This window comes from Octodon degus, unplaced genomic scaffold (genome assembly GCF_000260255.1).
Source record: "Octodon degus isolate 3935 unplaced genomic scaffold, OctDeg1.0 scaffold00002, whole genome shotgun sequence".
Lineage (NCBI taxonomy): Eukaryota > Metazoa > Chordata > Mammalia > Rodentia > Octodontidae > Octodon > Octodon degus.
The window spans coordinates 27,116,457-27,132,062 of record NW_004524578.1 but is presented as its reverse complement, the minus strand read 5'-3'; the positions used below and the strand labels follow the sequence as shown (position 1 = coordinate 27,132,062).

The 15,606-nt window shown below is 53.3% G+C and overlaps 1 protein-coding gene across 1 annotated transcript; it reads right to left on the bottom strand.

Annotated features, from left to right (window-relative positions):
* Positions 1 to 525: 525 nt before the first annotated feature.
* Positions 526 to 14,289, bottom strand: Pla2g4f (phospholipase A2 group IVF). The gene is made up of 20 exons (XM_023711216.1): positions 14,074 to 14,289; positions 13,184 to 13,256; positions 12,565 to 12,701; positions 12,358 to 12,486; positions 11,909 to 11,949; positions 11,652 to 11,694; positions 11,171 to 11,237; positions 9,185 to 9,354; positions 8,973 to 9,086; positions 8,743 to 8,780; positions 8,407 to 8,542; positions 6,482 to 6,618; positions 6,051 to 6,279; positions 4,908 to 5,022; positions 4,557 to 4,694; positions 4,372 to 4,479; positions 2,895 to 3,086; positions 2,538 to 2,704; positions 1,438 to 1,624; positions 526 to 1,175 (listed from the first exon to the last, which is right to left on the bottom strand). Exons 1-20 carry the CDS (start codon positions 14,182 to 14,184, stop codon positions 949 to 951), a joined length of 2,559 nt encoding a protein of 852 aa, XP_023566984.1. The 5' UTR covers positions 14,185 to 14,289; the 3' UTR covers positions 526 to 948.
* Positions 14,290 to 15,606: the final 1,317 nt, after the last annotated feature.

Sequence of the window (15,606 nt, the reverse complement as noted above, 5' to 3'; positions counted from 1 at the left end):
GGCTTGAAATCTTACCACACTAGGGAGGCTTTCAGTATTTGGAAGATCCCCAAATAGTTCAGGAATTATGGGACAGCAGGAGAGAGAGAGAGAGAAAGGGGGGGGGGAGAGAGAGAGAGAGAGAGAGAGAGAGAGAGAGAGAGAGAGATGTGAAAGGGTACCAGCTCTGTTTGAAGAGGCAGGAACATGTTTGTTATCAACAGGCAGTGTTCACTCCCTCTGCCAATGGAAAATAGGTGCCCCCTCCAAACATGGCCTGGGAATTCACTCCTGGAAGTGGTGGCACTGTGCTTTCATGAGGTGGCAGCTACAGTGGAGACCACAGAATGTGGTCCCAGGTGTAGAGAGCACAGCATTGTGCAATCCTGGCTGGGGCCTGGCCAGGACAGGCTGTCACACCACAGGTATCAGAAGGCTGAGCAGGGAAGGGTGTTGGGCATGGAGGAGGGACAAGATACTAGAAGTTGGAGAATCAGAGCTGGACATGGAGTCACTGACACAGGCTGGTGAGTCATGTGGCACCTCTTTATTCTGGACAGCACCAAACCCACGGGGGAGGGGGGAGAGTCCAGGGGCCACTAAAGATATCACAGCAGATGCATGTGCAGTGGTCACCAAGAGAGGGCACATCACACCTCTGTAAGGCTCTGGGCACCTGCACCCTCCGAGGGCCTTCTGGGTTCACGTGAGCCTCATGGTGATGCTGCCTGCCTTGGCCCTGCATCCCTAGAGTGCCAGAGGGATGTTCTGCCCCATCTTCTTCAAGAAACACAAGAGGAGGCCCTGGCCCAAAGCCGAGCTGCAGGTCTGCAAGACTTTCAGGCCTGGAGGACCTCAGAGCAGGTGCTGGAGAGGCGAGAAGCAGAAGGGTCCACCCACTTCTTGCTTGCTTGGCAGCTGCTGGCTTTGAGGCCTGCATCTCTCTGTCCTGTAGTCCTGACTCCCTGGTCAGGCCCTGGCCAAGGTCCCAGTGTGCTGCTGCCGCTGCTGCAGAGCCAGCTGGAGGGCATGTCTCACAGTCTCCGCATTGTTCAGAACAGTGTAGCGGCTCAGGGCCACCAGCCGGTCAAACTGTCTGAGCTCATAAGTGAAGTTCATCATGCCATAGGGGGTGTCTGGCCCATTGATGGCAAAGTCCCCGAAGGCCTTCTCCGCAGTTGTTTGCCGCTCCACACCTGGAGACAGGGGAAGGCTGGAGCGCTCTGTGGAACTTCCCTGGAGCTGACAGCCCTAAGCCCCTCCCACATCTCAGGCCCATTTGGAGATGACCCCTGTGCACAACAAGGGCCTACAAGTGGGGGATGGCTGGTAACATTCAGCTCAGCAACCCCCAGGAGGCATACTCTGACACACTGTCTAGGGGTCCATGCCTGGAAGAGCATCCCAGCACTCCCAGCCCAGCTCTGTAGGTCAGACCCAGGCCGGGGCTTCCCTCACCTGGGGCCAGGTGTGTGCGGAAGGTGCGGTTGACAAGGGGGAAGTGTAGCACGATGGGTGCTTGAGGGGCCTCGGCCTCCGCAAATAGGTAGCACTCTCCAGGCTCCGCCATGTCCTCAGGGCCAACCTCGATCTTGGGGAAAGGGATTCCCCGGTCCAGGCAGTACTTTTCTGTCATCTGTAAGACCTGGGCAGGGATGAAAGCTGCTGGCTCTGCCTGCCCCACCCTGGATTCTCATAGCCTGGCCTCATGCCAGCTCTGCCTCTGCATAGCCAGATGACTGTTGACAGGTGACATTGCCCTTCCTGGCCACATTTAGTTCATCAAACATAAACAAGAATAACGGTCAAATGGAACACAGGAGATTTCCATAACCAGGAATGGCCAATAATCAATGCCCCAGTGCCACTGGCATTGCTGCCCCTCCCCTGGCACAGTCTACCCTTCCCTGATCCCTCTCTGCTCCCTGTTGGGGGCTAACTGCAATTTCATGAAGTTGGCACAATGGTTGCAAGGTCAGTGCTAAACGAGACTTCATCAGCCCTCCAACCCCAGGCACTCACTGGACCCAGGAGGGCCAGCAGAACACAGGAAAGGCTGCTCCAACCAGAACCCACATCTGGAATAGCACTGGTCACTGCCCAACAGTTGGAAGGAGTCATTGCTGAAGTTTCCTGAAGGTGCCCCATGACCCTATTGTTACCATAGTAACAAAGGATAGCAAGACTAGATGAGGTTGGGGAGTCCCATTACAAATGGACAGATCTGGGGCCAGAGAGACAATGCAGTGGCATAAACGCTTGTGTGACAAGCACAAGGTCCTGAGTGCAATCCTTGGTACCAAAAAAAAAAAAAAAAAGGCAGATTTGGAAGAGCAGCTGGAAGATTCTTGGCCTCTTGTTCCTCCTCCTGCCCATCACCCCAGAAACTCTCTTCCAGCTCAGAGACCTGGATGGGCAGCAGCAGCTGAAGGCACTGGCAGCAGAGCAGAGTCCAGGCCAACCAGGAGGGTGACCCCAAACACTAGGCCTGGCCCTCCGCAGAGCTGCCTTTCCCGGCCTCCTTTCAGCTCAGGATCTCACTGCCCACCCCACCGTACCTCAAAAGGGGCGTCCAGGGAGTAGTCAAAAGACAGAATGAGGTCCACCGACCGCTGGGGCAGCAAGGCCAGAGGGAAGGGAGAGTTGATGGCGAAGCCTCCATCCACCAGGCACAGGCAGTCCCGCATGGGTGTGAGCTGGTTGGGGAAGCCATCTGGGTGTGTGTCTGCAAGGTGAGCAACAGCGCAGCTGCTCACTTTGCGCCCCCCTGCGTTCTCCTGCAGACCTCACCCTCCCTTTCCCTGACAGCCTGGGATCTCCCACCTTCCAGCACAGGGGCAGAGTCTCCTAGTCACCGCACCAGCAGCACCCCCACAGGCATGCAGAGACTGCCCCACAGCCCAGGCAGTCCCCACCTTTCCAGGCCATGAAGTCCCTGCAGGCCGCATAGTCCTTGTGCAGGCAGAGGCCCTGCATGAAGTTGAAGTTCTGGGCGGAAGTAAAGCGGGAGGTGAATATGTCCAGCACCGCCTGGGAGAAGGGACCCTGCGGGGTGAAGAGCCTGGTGCGCAGGCGAGAAGGGTCCTGTAGCTGGAAGCGTGGGCACTCTAGATAGGGTGGGAGTGAAACACAGTGAGCAGTGGTGCCCTCCTTTGTCCAGCGACGCTTACAGCTCATGGCAGCACCCTTCCCCACATTGTGCACTCTGCCTGCCCCTTCTCCTCCCCAGACTTGAGCCACTGCTTCACAGAATCTCCTTTTTTTCTTTATTATCAAGATATAGGAGCTGGAAGTGCTAGTATACACCTGTAATCCCACCACTCAGGAGGCTGAGGCTGGAAAATCACATATTCCAGGCCAGCTGGGCAATGCAGCAAATGCAAGCCTGGCCTGGACTACATAACAAGACCTTGTCTCAGAAACCCAAGAAAGAAAAAAGAGAAAAGAAAAAAGAAAAAGAGAAATGAAAAAAAAAGGGGTGGAGCCAGGCTCAGGATTCTGTAGTTTGATCCTCCTGCCTTACCAGACCTGCCCTTAAGGCATCCTGAGCCAACACCCGACCCCCAAAAAAATTCCTTCTGGAAAAAAAGGGGTAAAGAAAAAGAACTGAAGTGTTTCTTCAAACAGAAGTTGCTCAAAAGACTTGATATTTTGTTGGGTTCTGAACTTCACAGGTGAGAGCAAAGACCCCAACACCACATTCACTTGCCAGCATTAGGGTCTAAACTATAATTTAATGAACTACAGTAGCAGTTAATTATATTAAGGAATTGTTAAAATTCTTAGATTGCTACAGGCGACATAGTTTTCTCTGCACTCAGCACAAACTCCTTTCAAAATATCTATAACGTTTTGCAAACAACCAATGACACATACAACTTGAGGCAGATGGGGCCTGCACCAGCCCTGAGGTCGCAGCCTACTTGGAAGGGAAGGTGGTCATCTAAGGAGGTAATAGACCATAACAACATGCAGGTGGCATTCAGTCCTCAGGGACCACAGTGACTAAGCCCCAATCAGTCTAGAGAGGAAAGCAGAAACAAGAGATATCTGAGCTGAATCTTAAGTAGAATGAAAGTTACCAGAAGAGAAAGGTGGGAAGGGTGCTCTGTGCAGCTGGGCTCTCTAGGCCTGCCAAGGGCCAGGCTGAAGGGTGGCTATGAGCAGGTTGCAAACACCAGAGACTGAGTGATCTAACCGGAAGCACAGTGGAGAACTTGGATGCAGACCTCTGCTGTCCCTGGCATTTGGAGACTCTGAGCTAGAGAGTTTCCTTGGGACTCGCCTGGGTACAATGGAACAACCAAGTCCTTCACCGGTCTTCTCCTGTCCTTCCTCTGCCAGGACCCTAACGCTGGCGAGTGAGTGTGGTGTCGGGATCTCTGCCCTCACCTGTGATGTTCACACTGCCTCTGTGCCAGTCCAGGAAGCCCAGGCCTGAGCCAGCAGTCTTCAGGAAGATCTCGTTCAGGCTGGCTGCAAAGGCACTGCTCCACATTCCTAGGCAGACAGGTAGAGTCCCCACATCAGGGCCTTGCTCTGGCACCTCGTGTCCCTGCCTTCGGGCCTACACTCACCTTGCAGGTAGCAGATGCGGGGCTCAGGCCGGAGCTGCACTAGTCGCCCCATGAAGAACTCAGAGCCGAAGAGCTCAGTGGGAACATAAGCTCCATACTTGGGGAAGCCAACCTCGTGAGGCGTGAATTCACACCATTCTGGGGACCCGAATGAAGGCAAACTCACAAAAGGCTTCCCACCAGGGCACTCCTGCCAGAGCAGAAACTTGCCTTGCCAAGGAAAGGAGGTAGCAGCCCTCTGAGCTCCAAGGCCCCCATCTGTGGCCACCTCCACCTGGGCCCGAGGTTCTGACCTCATCCAGCCCCCTGCAACCATCCCTCCCGCATCCTTTCTGTCTCCACCCCAGGCACCTGCAAAGTCTTCGCCGTTCATATTGGTTCGGACATTGATGCCAGCATAGATAGGGTAAGGGTTTTGGCCCTGGCTGACTGCCTCCTGCTGGTCAGATAGTTTGGCAGGGTTTTCCTGGGCAGGAGAGAAGGGGGGTAGCTTAGAATTTTAGGAAATCCCTACCCCAACCCTGTGACCTTAAATCAAGACCCTGGAGGACATGGTGAAACCTGAAGCTGCGGAGGCCAGGGCTGTTGGCATGGCTCTCTGAGGGACAAACTACAGCAGAATATGGCCACTGTTTTTTTGTTTGTTTGTTGTTTTTTGAGGGTTTTTTTTTTTTTTCTTTTTGCAGAACTGGGGATTGAACTCAGACCCTTGTGCTTGCCAGGGAAGCACTTATTTTACTGAGCCATCTCCCTGGCCCCTGGCCACTGGGTTTTTATAGTTTCAAGGTCTCCAGAGATACCCTCCCCTCATTTTCCCATTCAAGAAAACATATCAGAATGCACAGAAGTTAGGCAGACATATAAAAAGGACCCCTTGAAAAGCTGGTCTAATTTAGCTAAGACAACATAGCTTCTTTACTTAGAAGTGGAAAGTCACTGGTGACTCACAACAGAGAGCCACTGTACAAGTGGGGTCCCAGCTCTGAACCTTGTAACTGAGGATAGGCTGGGCCTGCATTTCTAGAAGCAGCCACCGGGTGTCATGAGTCAGCGTGGTGCTGGCCAGTGAGACCAAAGGCCATCAACCAGTCTCTGGAAGGAGAGCACAGGCTCGGGTGTTTTTGATGGCAGCAAGGGGAAAGGAAGAGGAAGGGAAGGGGATCGGGATGCAGTACGTACGTGTACCAGTTCCCCATGATGAATGTACTTAGCATGTATGGAAATATATTCAAATTTTTAAAAGCGAAGAAAAACAAAAGCCTGCAGGAGATTCTGTTATGCAGAAAGCTGAGAACTGTGGGCCAGCTCCTCCTTTCCGGGCCCCAGAACCAAAAGGTGAAGTGGTGCCAGCCCACCCCGGCATCTCTCCTCCCAAGGAGCCCAGCCCTCCAGGCAGCTGGGCAATCTCCTACCTTAGCCCGAGGAGTGAGGCAGAAATGGGAGCTGGGGCAGTGGAAAGGGTAGAGAGGATGTTCCTTCCTGCTCATCTCTCACCTCCTGGTTCAGAAAATACTCAATGAGGAGGCCCCAGAGGTCAATGAGGGACATGCTGTGGCCACTGCTGTCCCTCTCCCGGGCCCCCAGCTCCTGAGCATAGTATTGCAGCTGCTCCGTGGACACTGCCCCCATCTTAGTGCTGCAAACCCGGGCCCGGGCCCATGCGATGGGGCCCTGCAAGGCCATGTGGGACCAGGCTGGATCCTTGTAGAGTGTGGAGATGCACCTGGGCGTGGAAGGGGCATCTGGGTTAGGGGCAGAGAGCACAGCCAGGAAGCCAGGGGAGCAGGAGGCTGAGGGGTCCCTCCCCATCACATGCACTTGCACACACCCACCCATCCTAACCCAGCCCTGCCTTGAAGATTCCATCAGACCTCCAAATCACACCCTTCAGCCTTGGCTTTCACACTACACCCTGTCCCGCTTACCAGGTGGACCCAGAGACCCCGCTCAGATAGGTCACAACATCCAGGAGGCCCAGGTCCTGCAGCCCCGCCAGGCTGCCATACAGGGAGGTCATGGCTCGGGTTCCACCCCCAGAGCCCAGCACAGCCACCACTGGAACCTGGGCATGGAAATCATGACAGTGACATTATTGCCTAACCCTGCCAGACATTATTATAAGAGCCTTATGCATATTATCTGATGGAATCCTCACAGCAACCTGATGAGGTTTTCTCTACAGAGGAAACTGAGGCATGGAATATAATGCACTCAAAAGCAAAACGTTAGTAAGTGATGAGCTACCAAACACAAGCAGCAGCTCCAGAGATGGATCTTAGCCATTGTTCTGAGACAATGTACCTGACTCACCTAAAACTCCTTGTTGAGGTGAATGGGTACTTTGGGCTGGATCATTTGGGAGGTGCCATCCTGTGTGTGGCAGAACGTTTAGCCACATTCCTGACTTTTACTCAGTGGATGCCTGTAGCACTCCCACCCAGCTGTCATTATAAAGTATATCTCCAGACACTGACAAATATGCCCTAGGGGATTAGGGGACAAAACTGCCCTAGTTGAGAACGATTGAGCTATATGAAAAACAGAAAGCAGCCCAGACCTGAGAGACACCCAAAAGCTGGGCTCCTCCTTAGGGTCAGAGGAACCTAGTGGGTCCATATTCAAAGGCTCTTAGCTGATCAGCTTTCCCACACATGCTTGCCTGGTTCGACCCAGACTCTTGGTTCCTTTCCCTCTCTTTTCTTCTGTATTAAAGAACGTCCCAGGGGTCCTGTTGTTGGAGAGTGCTGAACAAAACAGGAGGTGTTGGGTACAAGAAGCATGTATTGACTAGTGAGCAATCCAAGCTTGTCATCTTGGGCTGGGATCAGGTTCCATCTCCTGAGTACATGTGCTGCCAAGTGGAAGCCACCAGCTTGTTCTTGGCTTCCCACAGGTCTCCCTTTCTGTATCTCCTCCAGTCTCCTGGTCACAGACTGACTGTGTTTTTACCCAAGATTCCATGGGAAAAAAACATATCTACTTCTAAATCCCTTTGGCCACTGTCGGGGCTTTGTGTCCTCCCAAAACTCATTTGTTGAAGTCCCAAGCCCTTGTGATTGTTTTTGGGTTAGGGCCTATAAGAAAATAATAAAGGTCAAGCGCTGTCATTTACTTTAGTAGGGCGGGCCGGGGAGATGGCTCAGTAGGATAAGCGCTTGACTGGCAAACGCAAGGATCTGAGTTCAATCCCCGGTTCCGCAAAAAAAAAAAAAAAACCCAAAAAACAACAACAACAACAAAAAAACACCTTTAAGAGAGGTTCTTGGGCTGCTGAGATAGCTCAGTGACATAAAGTGCCCACTGGGCAAGCAAGGTCCTGAGTTCAGTCTCTGGTACTGAAAAACAAAACCAAAAACAAAACCAGGTTCATACTTTAGTAGGGTGACAATCTGTAAAACCAGTGTCCTTATAAGAAAAGAACACCAGAGAACTTTCCCTTCCTCACACCTGCAGACATGAGGAAAAGCCAAATGAGATTGCAGTGAGAAAGGGACATGCATAAGCCAGGAAGAGAGGCTTCAGCAGAAACTCCATGGCACCGCGACCTTGGGCTTGTAGCCTCCAGACTGGGGAGAAAATAAATGCTTTCTGCTGACATCTAGTCTGTGGTGTTGTGTCGTGGTGGCTCAGGCTAAGATACCTGCCTCTTGGCCAGGGCTATGGAGCCTTCATTCCATACAGCATCCTGACTCTTATGTCTTCCACTCAAACAGATCTGTTCCCTTCCTCTTTTGCTCCCCTTCCTACTTCTTATCAGCTCTTGTTGCACAAGTCCCCTCAGTCCACACAAGTGGACAGGCTGGGTTTGATCCCAGCAACCTCAAGGCCCATCTCCTCCTCCATCCCATACCTGGCCACAGTGAGGAGCCTCGCTCAATCCCAGCACCTTCTGCAGGGCCTTAGCCACCACTGCCTTCCTCTTGTCCAGGAACTCCTGCTCACCATCACAAAGGTCAAAGCCAAGGCGCAGGTCCAGGTCCCCAGAGCTATCTCAGAGCGACAGGGTGAGGGACTAGGTGACTAGGTGTTCAGCCCAGCCAATTTTCACAGGTGCAGATCCTACTCTATGGACCCCCCACAAAAAGGGAGAGAGGAGGGGACCTCCATAGTGAAAGCAAGAGGCCTTGGGGAGCAGAGCACCCTTCCAGCCTAGCCCCAGAAGCCTTCCACTAGAAGCCCACCTCACCTCATTTCTGCTTTCATACTGAGAGACACCTCCTGTCCCTGAAAGAAAGCAGCCTCATGAGCATGCAAAGCCAGATCCTTCCAGGGAAACTGCCTCCTACCCATGGCCCCCACTGCTCTGCACCTCTGGTGTGATGGCTGAGCCCCTGGTAGCCTGATCTTGCCCACCCCATACCACTCTTGGTGGTCACACACCAGGTGGGAGTCCCTGGCCCACAGACAGAGCCTTACCTCCCCCAGGACCACAACGTGCTGTTCCTCCTGGTCTAGGGACAGAGAGGAGAGCAGGATGCCGCCCTCACCCAGCTTGCTGGTCTGATCCTCCAGCTCAGCACTTGGGCCACTCTGCAGAGAAGACCCCCAAGGAGTAGCCCAGAGTGGAAGAAATGTGCCTTCAGGGAGCTCTGGGGCTCCACCATACCACCCTTGGCCATGGTGCTCACCTGTAGAACCCTGAGCTTCTCCTTCAGCTCCACGTCTAGCCTGGAGCTCAGCACAGGGTTCACATGGAAGGTGAAGGTGGGCAGCTGGCCTGGCTCCTCAAGATGCTGCAGGGGTAGGAGTTGTGGCTTCTCAAAGGCCCCAGGTACTGCCAACTGGACCTGCCTGGAGCCTGAGGGCCAAGAGCCCAGGTGAGGAGGGAAAGCGGGGTCAATGCAGGCTCAGGAGAGCAGCACCCCACACAGCAACACGCTCCTGCCTTCTCTGCCACTGCAACCAACAGTTCTCGTCTCCTGGTTCACTCTCAGCACTCAGAACATGGGAAACACTGGGAAGGGTTCTCCCCAATGAGGAGAGGATAGGAAATACACAAATACCTAGGAAGAGGAAAGGCAGGGAGAGGGGCAATAGCGGGATATCCCTATAGCTTATGGGGCTGGTGACTTTGAAATTATTTTATCAATGTATAATATAGAATTATGTGTAATTAATCATCTATTCATTATATTAGTTATTAGTTTTCAACTGTCATCTCTGTTCAAATTCTGTGTTCATTTCCTGGGGGTGGTTTAAGGTCAGAAAGAAAACAGAAATGTTTTCTAAGGGACAACCTCAAGAGAATGTAGGGAGTCAGCAGAGAACATCAAGGGCAGAATGGGATCTAAGGGTGCAGAGAGAATTCCATCTTAGACAAGAAGGGGAGGGCCAGCCCAAGCTAGATGATATGCCTGCTGGGGTAAGCACGGAATAGAGGACACCCTGCGCTGCTTCCTAGAAGCTTCTGGGGACAGGACAGGCCCCAGAGAGATAGGGCTACACATGGAATCCAGGCAGAGGATTCATAGCCTCACAGAAGAGTCTCAGGCTCCACACACAGCACAGGAACAGATGATGCGAAGCACCCATGGGTGGCAGACTCCTCAGAGGGAGATCTCAATGGAGTCTCACTTCCTACAGCCCTTCCTTGAATAGATGAGACTAGAGACTTGATAGAAGCCTGGGTTGGGGAGTGGAGAAAGTCAAGCATGTGGCGCTTCATCTGCACCAAGGGGTATGGACTGAGATGGAGACAGGCTGTGCACCGGAGGGAAGCAATACATTGGGAAAGAGGGCAGCCTCGCAATGTGTCACACATGGCTTTGGTCCTGGCTCCTCACTTAGCTTCTCCTTGGAGCCTTGACCTATGAAGCAAAAGATTAGTGACTGCATCTACCCTAAGGGCCCACTAGAGGGTTACATGATCAAACAGATGCAGAGTATTTATGCTCACCCCACAGGCTCGGGCTCTCTACATAGGAAGGGACCTTGGGTCACATGGCCTCGGCTTCACTCCCACATCCGGGTCCCTCCTCCTGAGCAGTTACCTTGGTGAAAGGCTGCACCGATAGCTCCAGTATGTCACTCAGGATCTTGTGTGCTTTGCTGTGTGACCTTGGCTGCCCCACTAAAATGGCTGACTTACTCTGTACCCTCCAACTTGGAGTTCAACCAGGTGACTTCCTTGGGCCAATAACATATTAGTGGCTAGGACATGACCAAAGGCTGGACCAGCACTTGCTTAATGGGGTTTGCTCTCTTGCACCCCCACAGAGGCTTTAACACTCCCAGGTCAGTCTGCTGCCAGTTGGGAGGGTGGGACGCATGGAGCAGAGCCAGGCTCACCTGCCAAGCCCAGTCTTAATCAGCCAAATCCCAGCTGACTGCCAGACATGTGAGCTAAATACATGCTTCTTCCTGTATGCCACAAGGTTTGTGGGTATTTGCTTTGGAGCTACAGCTAGGCAGTGGACAATGTCTGAACCTATATATTTTCAGGAACAGGAAGTTCCCAACTTCCAGAAGTAATCCATCCATCTTTGGTCAGCTTTAAGCAGTGACAGAGTTAAGCACTTCCACCCCACTGTCACCTCCTCAACATCACAGCTCCCAACACCCCGTCATGGCACAAGCCCAGGAAGGAGGCAAGACCAAGGGCGTGATCAGCTCACCATACTCTCGCTGCGGGACGGTCCTGTTGCCCTCGAGAGTGCCGTGGACTGTCAGACAAGGTTGAGCCTGAGGAAAGCAGAAGCTTTGGGAGTCGTCCAGCCCATAAGCCCTCTGCAGGGTCCAGACCAGGATAGAGGGAAGAGCAGAAGCACCCATTCCAAGCCTGGCCTTTGTGGTCAGAGCAAGGGCAGACCCTGACCCTTCCAGGCCTTGCAGGAAGCAGACCCTGGTGGGAAAGGGACTGTGAGACTCTATAGGGGGCAGCCCTGGTCCAGAGGAAATAAAGTCCTGCGCACAAGGCAGAAGCTTGGGGCCAGGGTTGCATAGCCAGTGTTGAGGCAGCTTATGGCTCTGATCTCCATAGGATATTGCCCTTCTGAGCAGGGCCGTGTCCTTCAGAGACAAGGTGACATCATGGACTCAGTCAGGTCTCCTTCGGACCCTGACCTCAGACCACCCCAGTGCATCTTCCCCACTTACCACCAGGACTCCATTGGTGATGACCTCAGTTGCAGGCACCTGGCTGCAAAGAGGGAGGGGCTCGTGGGCCTTTGGACACCTTTGCCATGGTTGCAATAATGTGACCAAAGCCATTGGAAGAGCCTGGGAGTACGGCAGGACTGGGGTGGGAGCTGTGGGTCAACATGCAAATGGTTGGACAGACCACACACCCTCTGAGGCTGAGAGCGGCTGGGACACAAGAGCATGTGGGAATGCACTGGCCTGCCTGGACTCACCTCTCCTCCAGAATAAACTCTACTTGTAGCTCTTGTGAGTCCTGCATGGGGGAGGGGTAGAGAGCACCAGGTTTTCAAAGGTTCCTAAAGCCCTGGGACTGTCCCTCCCTGCCCCAACTCCTCCTAGACTCCAAGGATTAGAAAAGGAGATGTTGGGGCTTCACATGGGCACAGAGCACAGGGGCAATTTGTGCAGAGCTTCGTATATTTAGAAACGTGTGCCAGGCACTATCCTAGATGCAGGATTCAGAAGGACTGAGGCAGACAGAACCCTGTACTCTCCATGGGTCCACAGTTTACTTCAAGGGAAAGTGTTACAGGGTCAGTGCTTCAGGACAGAAGAGTGTCAGTTGTGGAAGACTATTCTGTGCTAATGCATCCCAGCCCTGTTGGTGGCCCTGGGCCAGCCTTTCTACTAGCTTGGCTCGTGCCAGTAGAGACAGGCTCACCTGTTGGTTGAGTGAGAAGGTGTGTCTATGGGGCTGTCCAGGCTTAAGACTCTTCAGGTCAAACAGGAGTTGAGAGAGCTGGTCGCTACTCAAGACATCCTTGTCATAGAGAGTGAGCTCCAGGACATTCTAGGAGCAGAGTGGAAGAGGTTGGCACTGTGCAGGGGCTCCCACTCCCTCATGGCCAGGTCCCTTGATGACTCTCACCTTCACAGCACCATGGACCTGGTAGGAGAAGGTCTCATTCCACTCAGGGTCACTGCAGTTAGCCACCATCCTGGTCCGGGTGGGGCTGGGAGATGCTGTGGGCAGTGACAGCTGCACATAACAGTCAGCTTTGGACACTGTGGGGATCAATATGGTAAGGGTGGGGGTGGATCAGTCACAAGCCTAAGTGCTGAAAAGCTTTCCTGGAGGAGGATAGGGCAGCACAGTAAGGAAAGGAGATTGCCCAAGCAACATGGTGGGGTGGGGGTGGGGCTTGGTGTCCTTGACCATTTGCACCTCTCAGGAAGCTGAGTAGAAATCGTGAAGTGGCCAGTAATCACACGGCAGCAGAAATACCTGAAACTGTCTTTGGCAATAAAACCCTTGCCTCCATGGGAGCATGAGCCTGGAAAGCAGGCATTGGCGTATGACTGCTGGCCTTACATATGACAGGCTCGCCTCCGAGGTTCAGGGAGGTGGCCAGGGTCTGCACAATATGCCTCTCCTGAGGTCAGCACCAGCTCTCCATTCACTCCAAATGTGTGTACACACATCTTCAGTAGAGTTCTAGGGAGGCCTCAGGGAAATGAGGGGAGAACAGGAAAAGAGGGTCACTCACGTAGGTCTGTGCCCTGGATGTTTCTAGCCCTCAACACCTTCACCTGGAGGTCATAGTACGGGTGGGCTTCCTGCCGAAATAACAGAACACCAGGCACTCAGTACTAGGAAGTTGAGGGTGAGGCTGCTCCTTCTCCAGGAGTTCCCAGCTCTGACTTTCCTCTGTTCCATCACGAAGCAGCAGCCTAGCCCAAGGTCACTGATGTCACCATGCTAGTTCTGTGCCTGGGATGCCTTTGCATGACCCAGCCACTAGGGATTCAGGATTGCTGAGAGCCGGACCTTAGAATCTGTCATGACAAGGCTCACTGAAGCTCCACCCTGAGCTAGCTGAAATAATCATGGCTATTATGACTATGAATATCAGCTCCCCTCAGGCTAGGGTGGTCCTTCAGAGAGCTGGAGTGATGTGTTTAAAGCTGTGATCCACCACACCCAGTCAGCTCCCTGACTGAGACTAGAAGGTACACAGGGGGCAGCAGGCAGGGGAAAGGCAGCTGGGAGCTCCTACTGGTCTGACGAGTTATTAAGGAGACTGCAGTCTGGACTCTGGAGAGATAACAGCAGAGCTCAGCCTCCTAGGAGTGAGATGCCCCTTACCATCCCTGTGAGCTCCTATTCCTTCTCCCCACAGAGGATTCTACAGTCAGGCTAGAACAGGAGGGTGAGTGTCACATGACTTGTTCTCCATTTCCTCCTGGGGTGGGAGCCATTCTTTTTATGAGCCAAGCTACTGGCCAACATCTCTAACTTAAGCTCTGCCAGGTTATCCAGAGCAAACAGGTTCCACTCCAAATCAAGAGCCTATGTGGGGGGTGTCTCCATCCTCAAAGGGCACACAGCTCCCAGGACTGTCCAGGTCATGTCTCCCAGGTGACATTAGTCCCTTACCTGCCAGTGCCTCCACTGAGATCCCCTCTTCTCTCTCCTCTGCAGCATTACTGCCCCTAGGAGGGGCATCCCTTTACCTGCCAGCCACTTTGCCCAGAGGTCCCGGAGCATGGCTGGCAGTGTGGTTCCTCACAGAGAGCCCTTCTACTCTTCAGGGTCACTAGCTCTCTGACTACACTCACTGCCACTCAGGTCTGACAGGTAGCACTAGGGTGGGGAAGGTGGAGCAACCAGGACTCAGGGCTGGAGGTGGGGTTTCATACTCTCCAGGAAGTGGCTGGAGCCTGATTTCTTCAGGCAGGAGGCAGGTCAAACTGTCTGCAAGAGATTCCTGGAGTTTCCAGTTAGCACTCCGGTTCCCCAAGCCAGCCGCTGGTTACATGGACAACAGACACCTGAAAGTTTTACTACCTCTACCTATCATGGTCCCATTTATTGAGTGTGGGAGAGCCTACATAACCCTATTTCTACTACAAGTGCTGTAGCAGACTGGCCTCCAGTTGCTCCCAAGACCTAAAACTGACCCCTAAGTCTCAGGTGCAGGGCTTCATGTGGACTCGAAGCTGTTTCCTGTCTCTCTTGGCCTCCCTCATTTATTCCCAAACACAGAGCACCAGCTCCATGCTGGGCCTGTACTCCACCCTGAATGGCAAAGGTGAGGCACCTTTGTTGTGTAGACCAGTGGTGGTGAACCTATGGCATGCCACAGCGGGCTGTTTGCTACCACTGAAAGATCTAGAGGTTTCACCATCATGGGATAGACATTCACAACCTCATCATTTCCCGTGGGTCTGACTAACCCTTCCTCATGGGTCAGTGGAAACACCCGGGGGGCGCAAGCACAGAGGCAGGGACATGGTTACATGGTAAAACAAGTGCAGTAAAAGCCAGGCCTGCCTTCCTTGAGTTACTAGAGATACAGGCTTTTAAGTCCTCTGGATCACTGTACGCTTCACATGGCATGTATGTGATAACTCCTCTGGGCTATAATCATCTAGGTGGCTGAGATAGGCACAGTCGCCAGAGAAAGACAGGACTTCTGGGCCAGTGAAATGTTGGGGAGATACATATCTTCACCCCAAAACCAGTCATCTCCACTCTCAAGACCTGGCATTGGAGCTGAAAGGACAACATCCCAAAAGATGATACAACTCCCAAATGAACCAACTGGACAAGTTCAGACAGCGCGTCAGGGCTAAGTGCCAATGCCCAGGACTCAAGGCAGAGTTTCTGCTTCATTTGGACCATGGCGTCCAGTCTTGTTTGTGGTCTCTGTGAACAATGTGGACGGTGTTCCTGGACCTGCAGCAGGGGGCTAACTGGAGGCAGAAGCAGGCTGGGTCCAGGCTCCTGATGGCCTGGAATGCCTCGCTCTCTTCTAAAGTCATCTGTCTCCAGACCCAGTCCTAGCCCAGGTCCGGTGAGTGTGTGGAGAGCTTCCTGCTACCCTGCGCCAGCGGGACCAGTCCCAGCCCAGGCGCAGCATGGGCCGGACCCTCTCCCACCCCCTTGGGCCCCCCCCCACCCCTCCGC

Coding starts and splice junctions, on each gene's coding strand:
- Pla2g4f (XM_023711216.1), bottom strand. CDS start 14,184: ATGCTCCGGGACCTCTGGGCAAAGTGGCTGGCAGGTAAAGGGATGCCC. Junction 12,702..13,183: donor CATCCAGGGCACAGACCTAC/GTGAGTGACCCT, acceptor TGATCCCCACAG/TGTCCAAAGCTGACTGTTAT. Junction 9,355..11,170: donor CGTCCCGCAGCGAGAGTATG/GTGAGCTGATCA, acceptor CTTGGCCCTCAG/GCTCCAGGCAGGTCCAGTTG.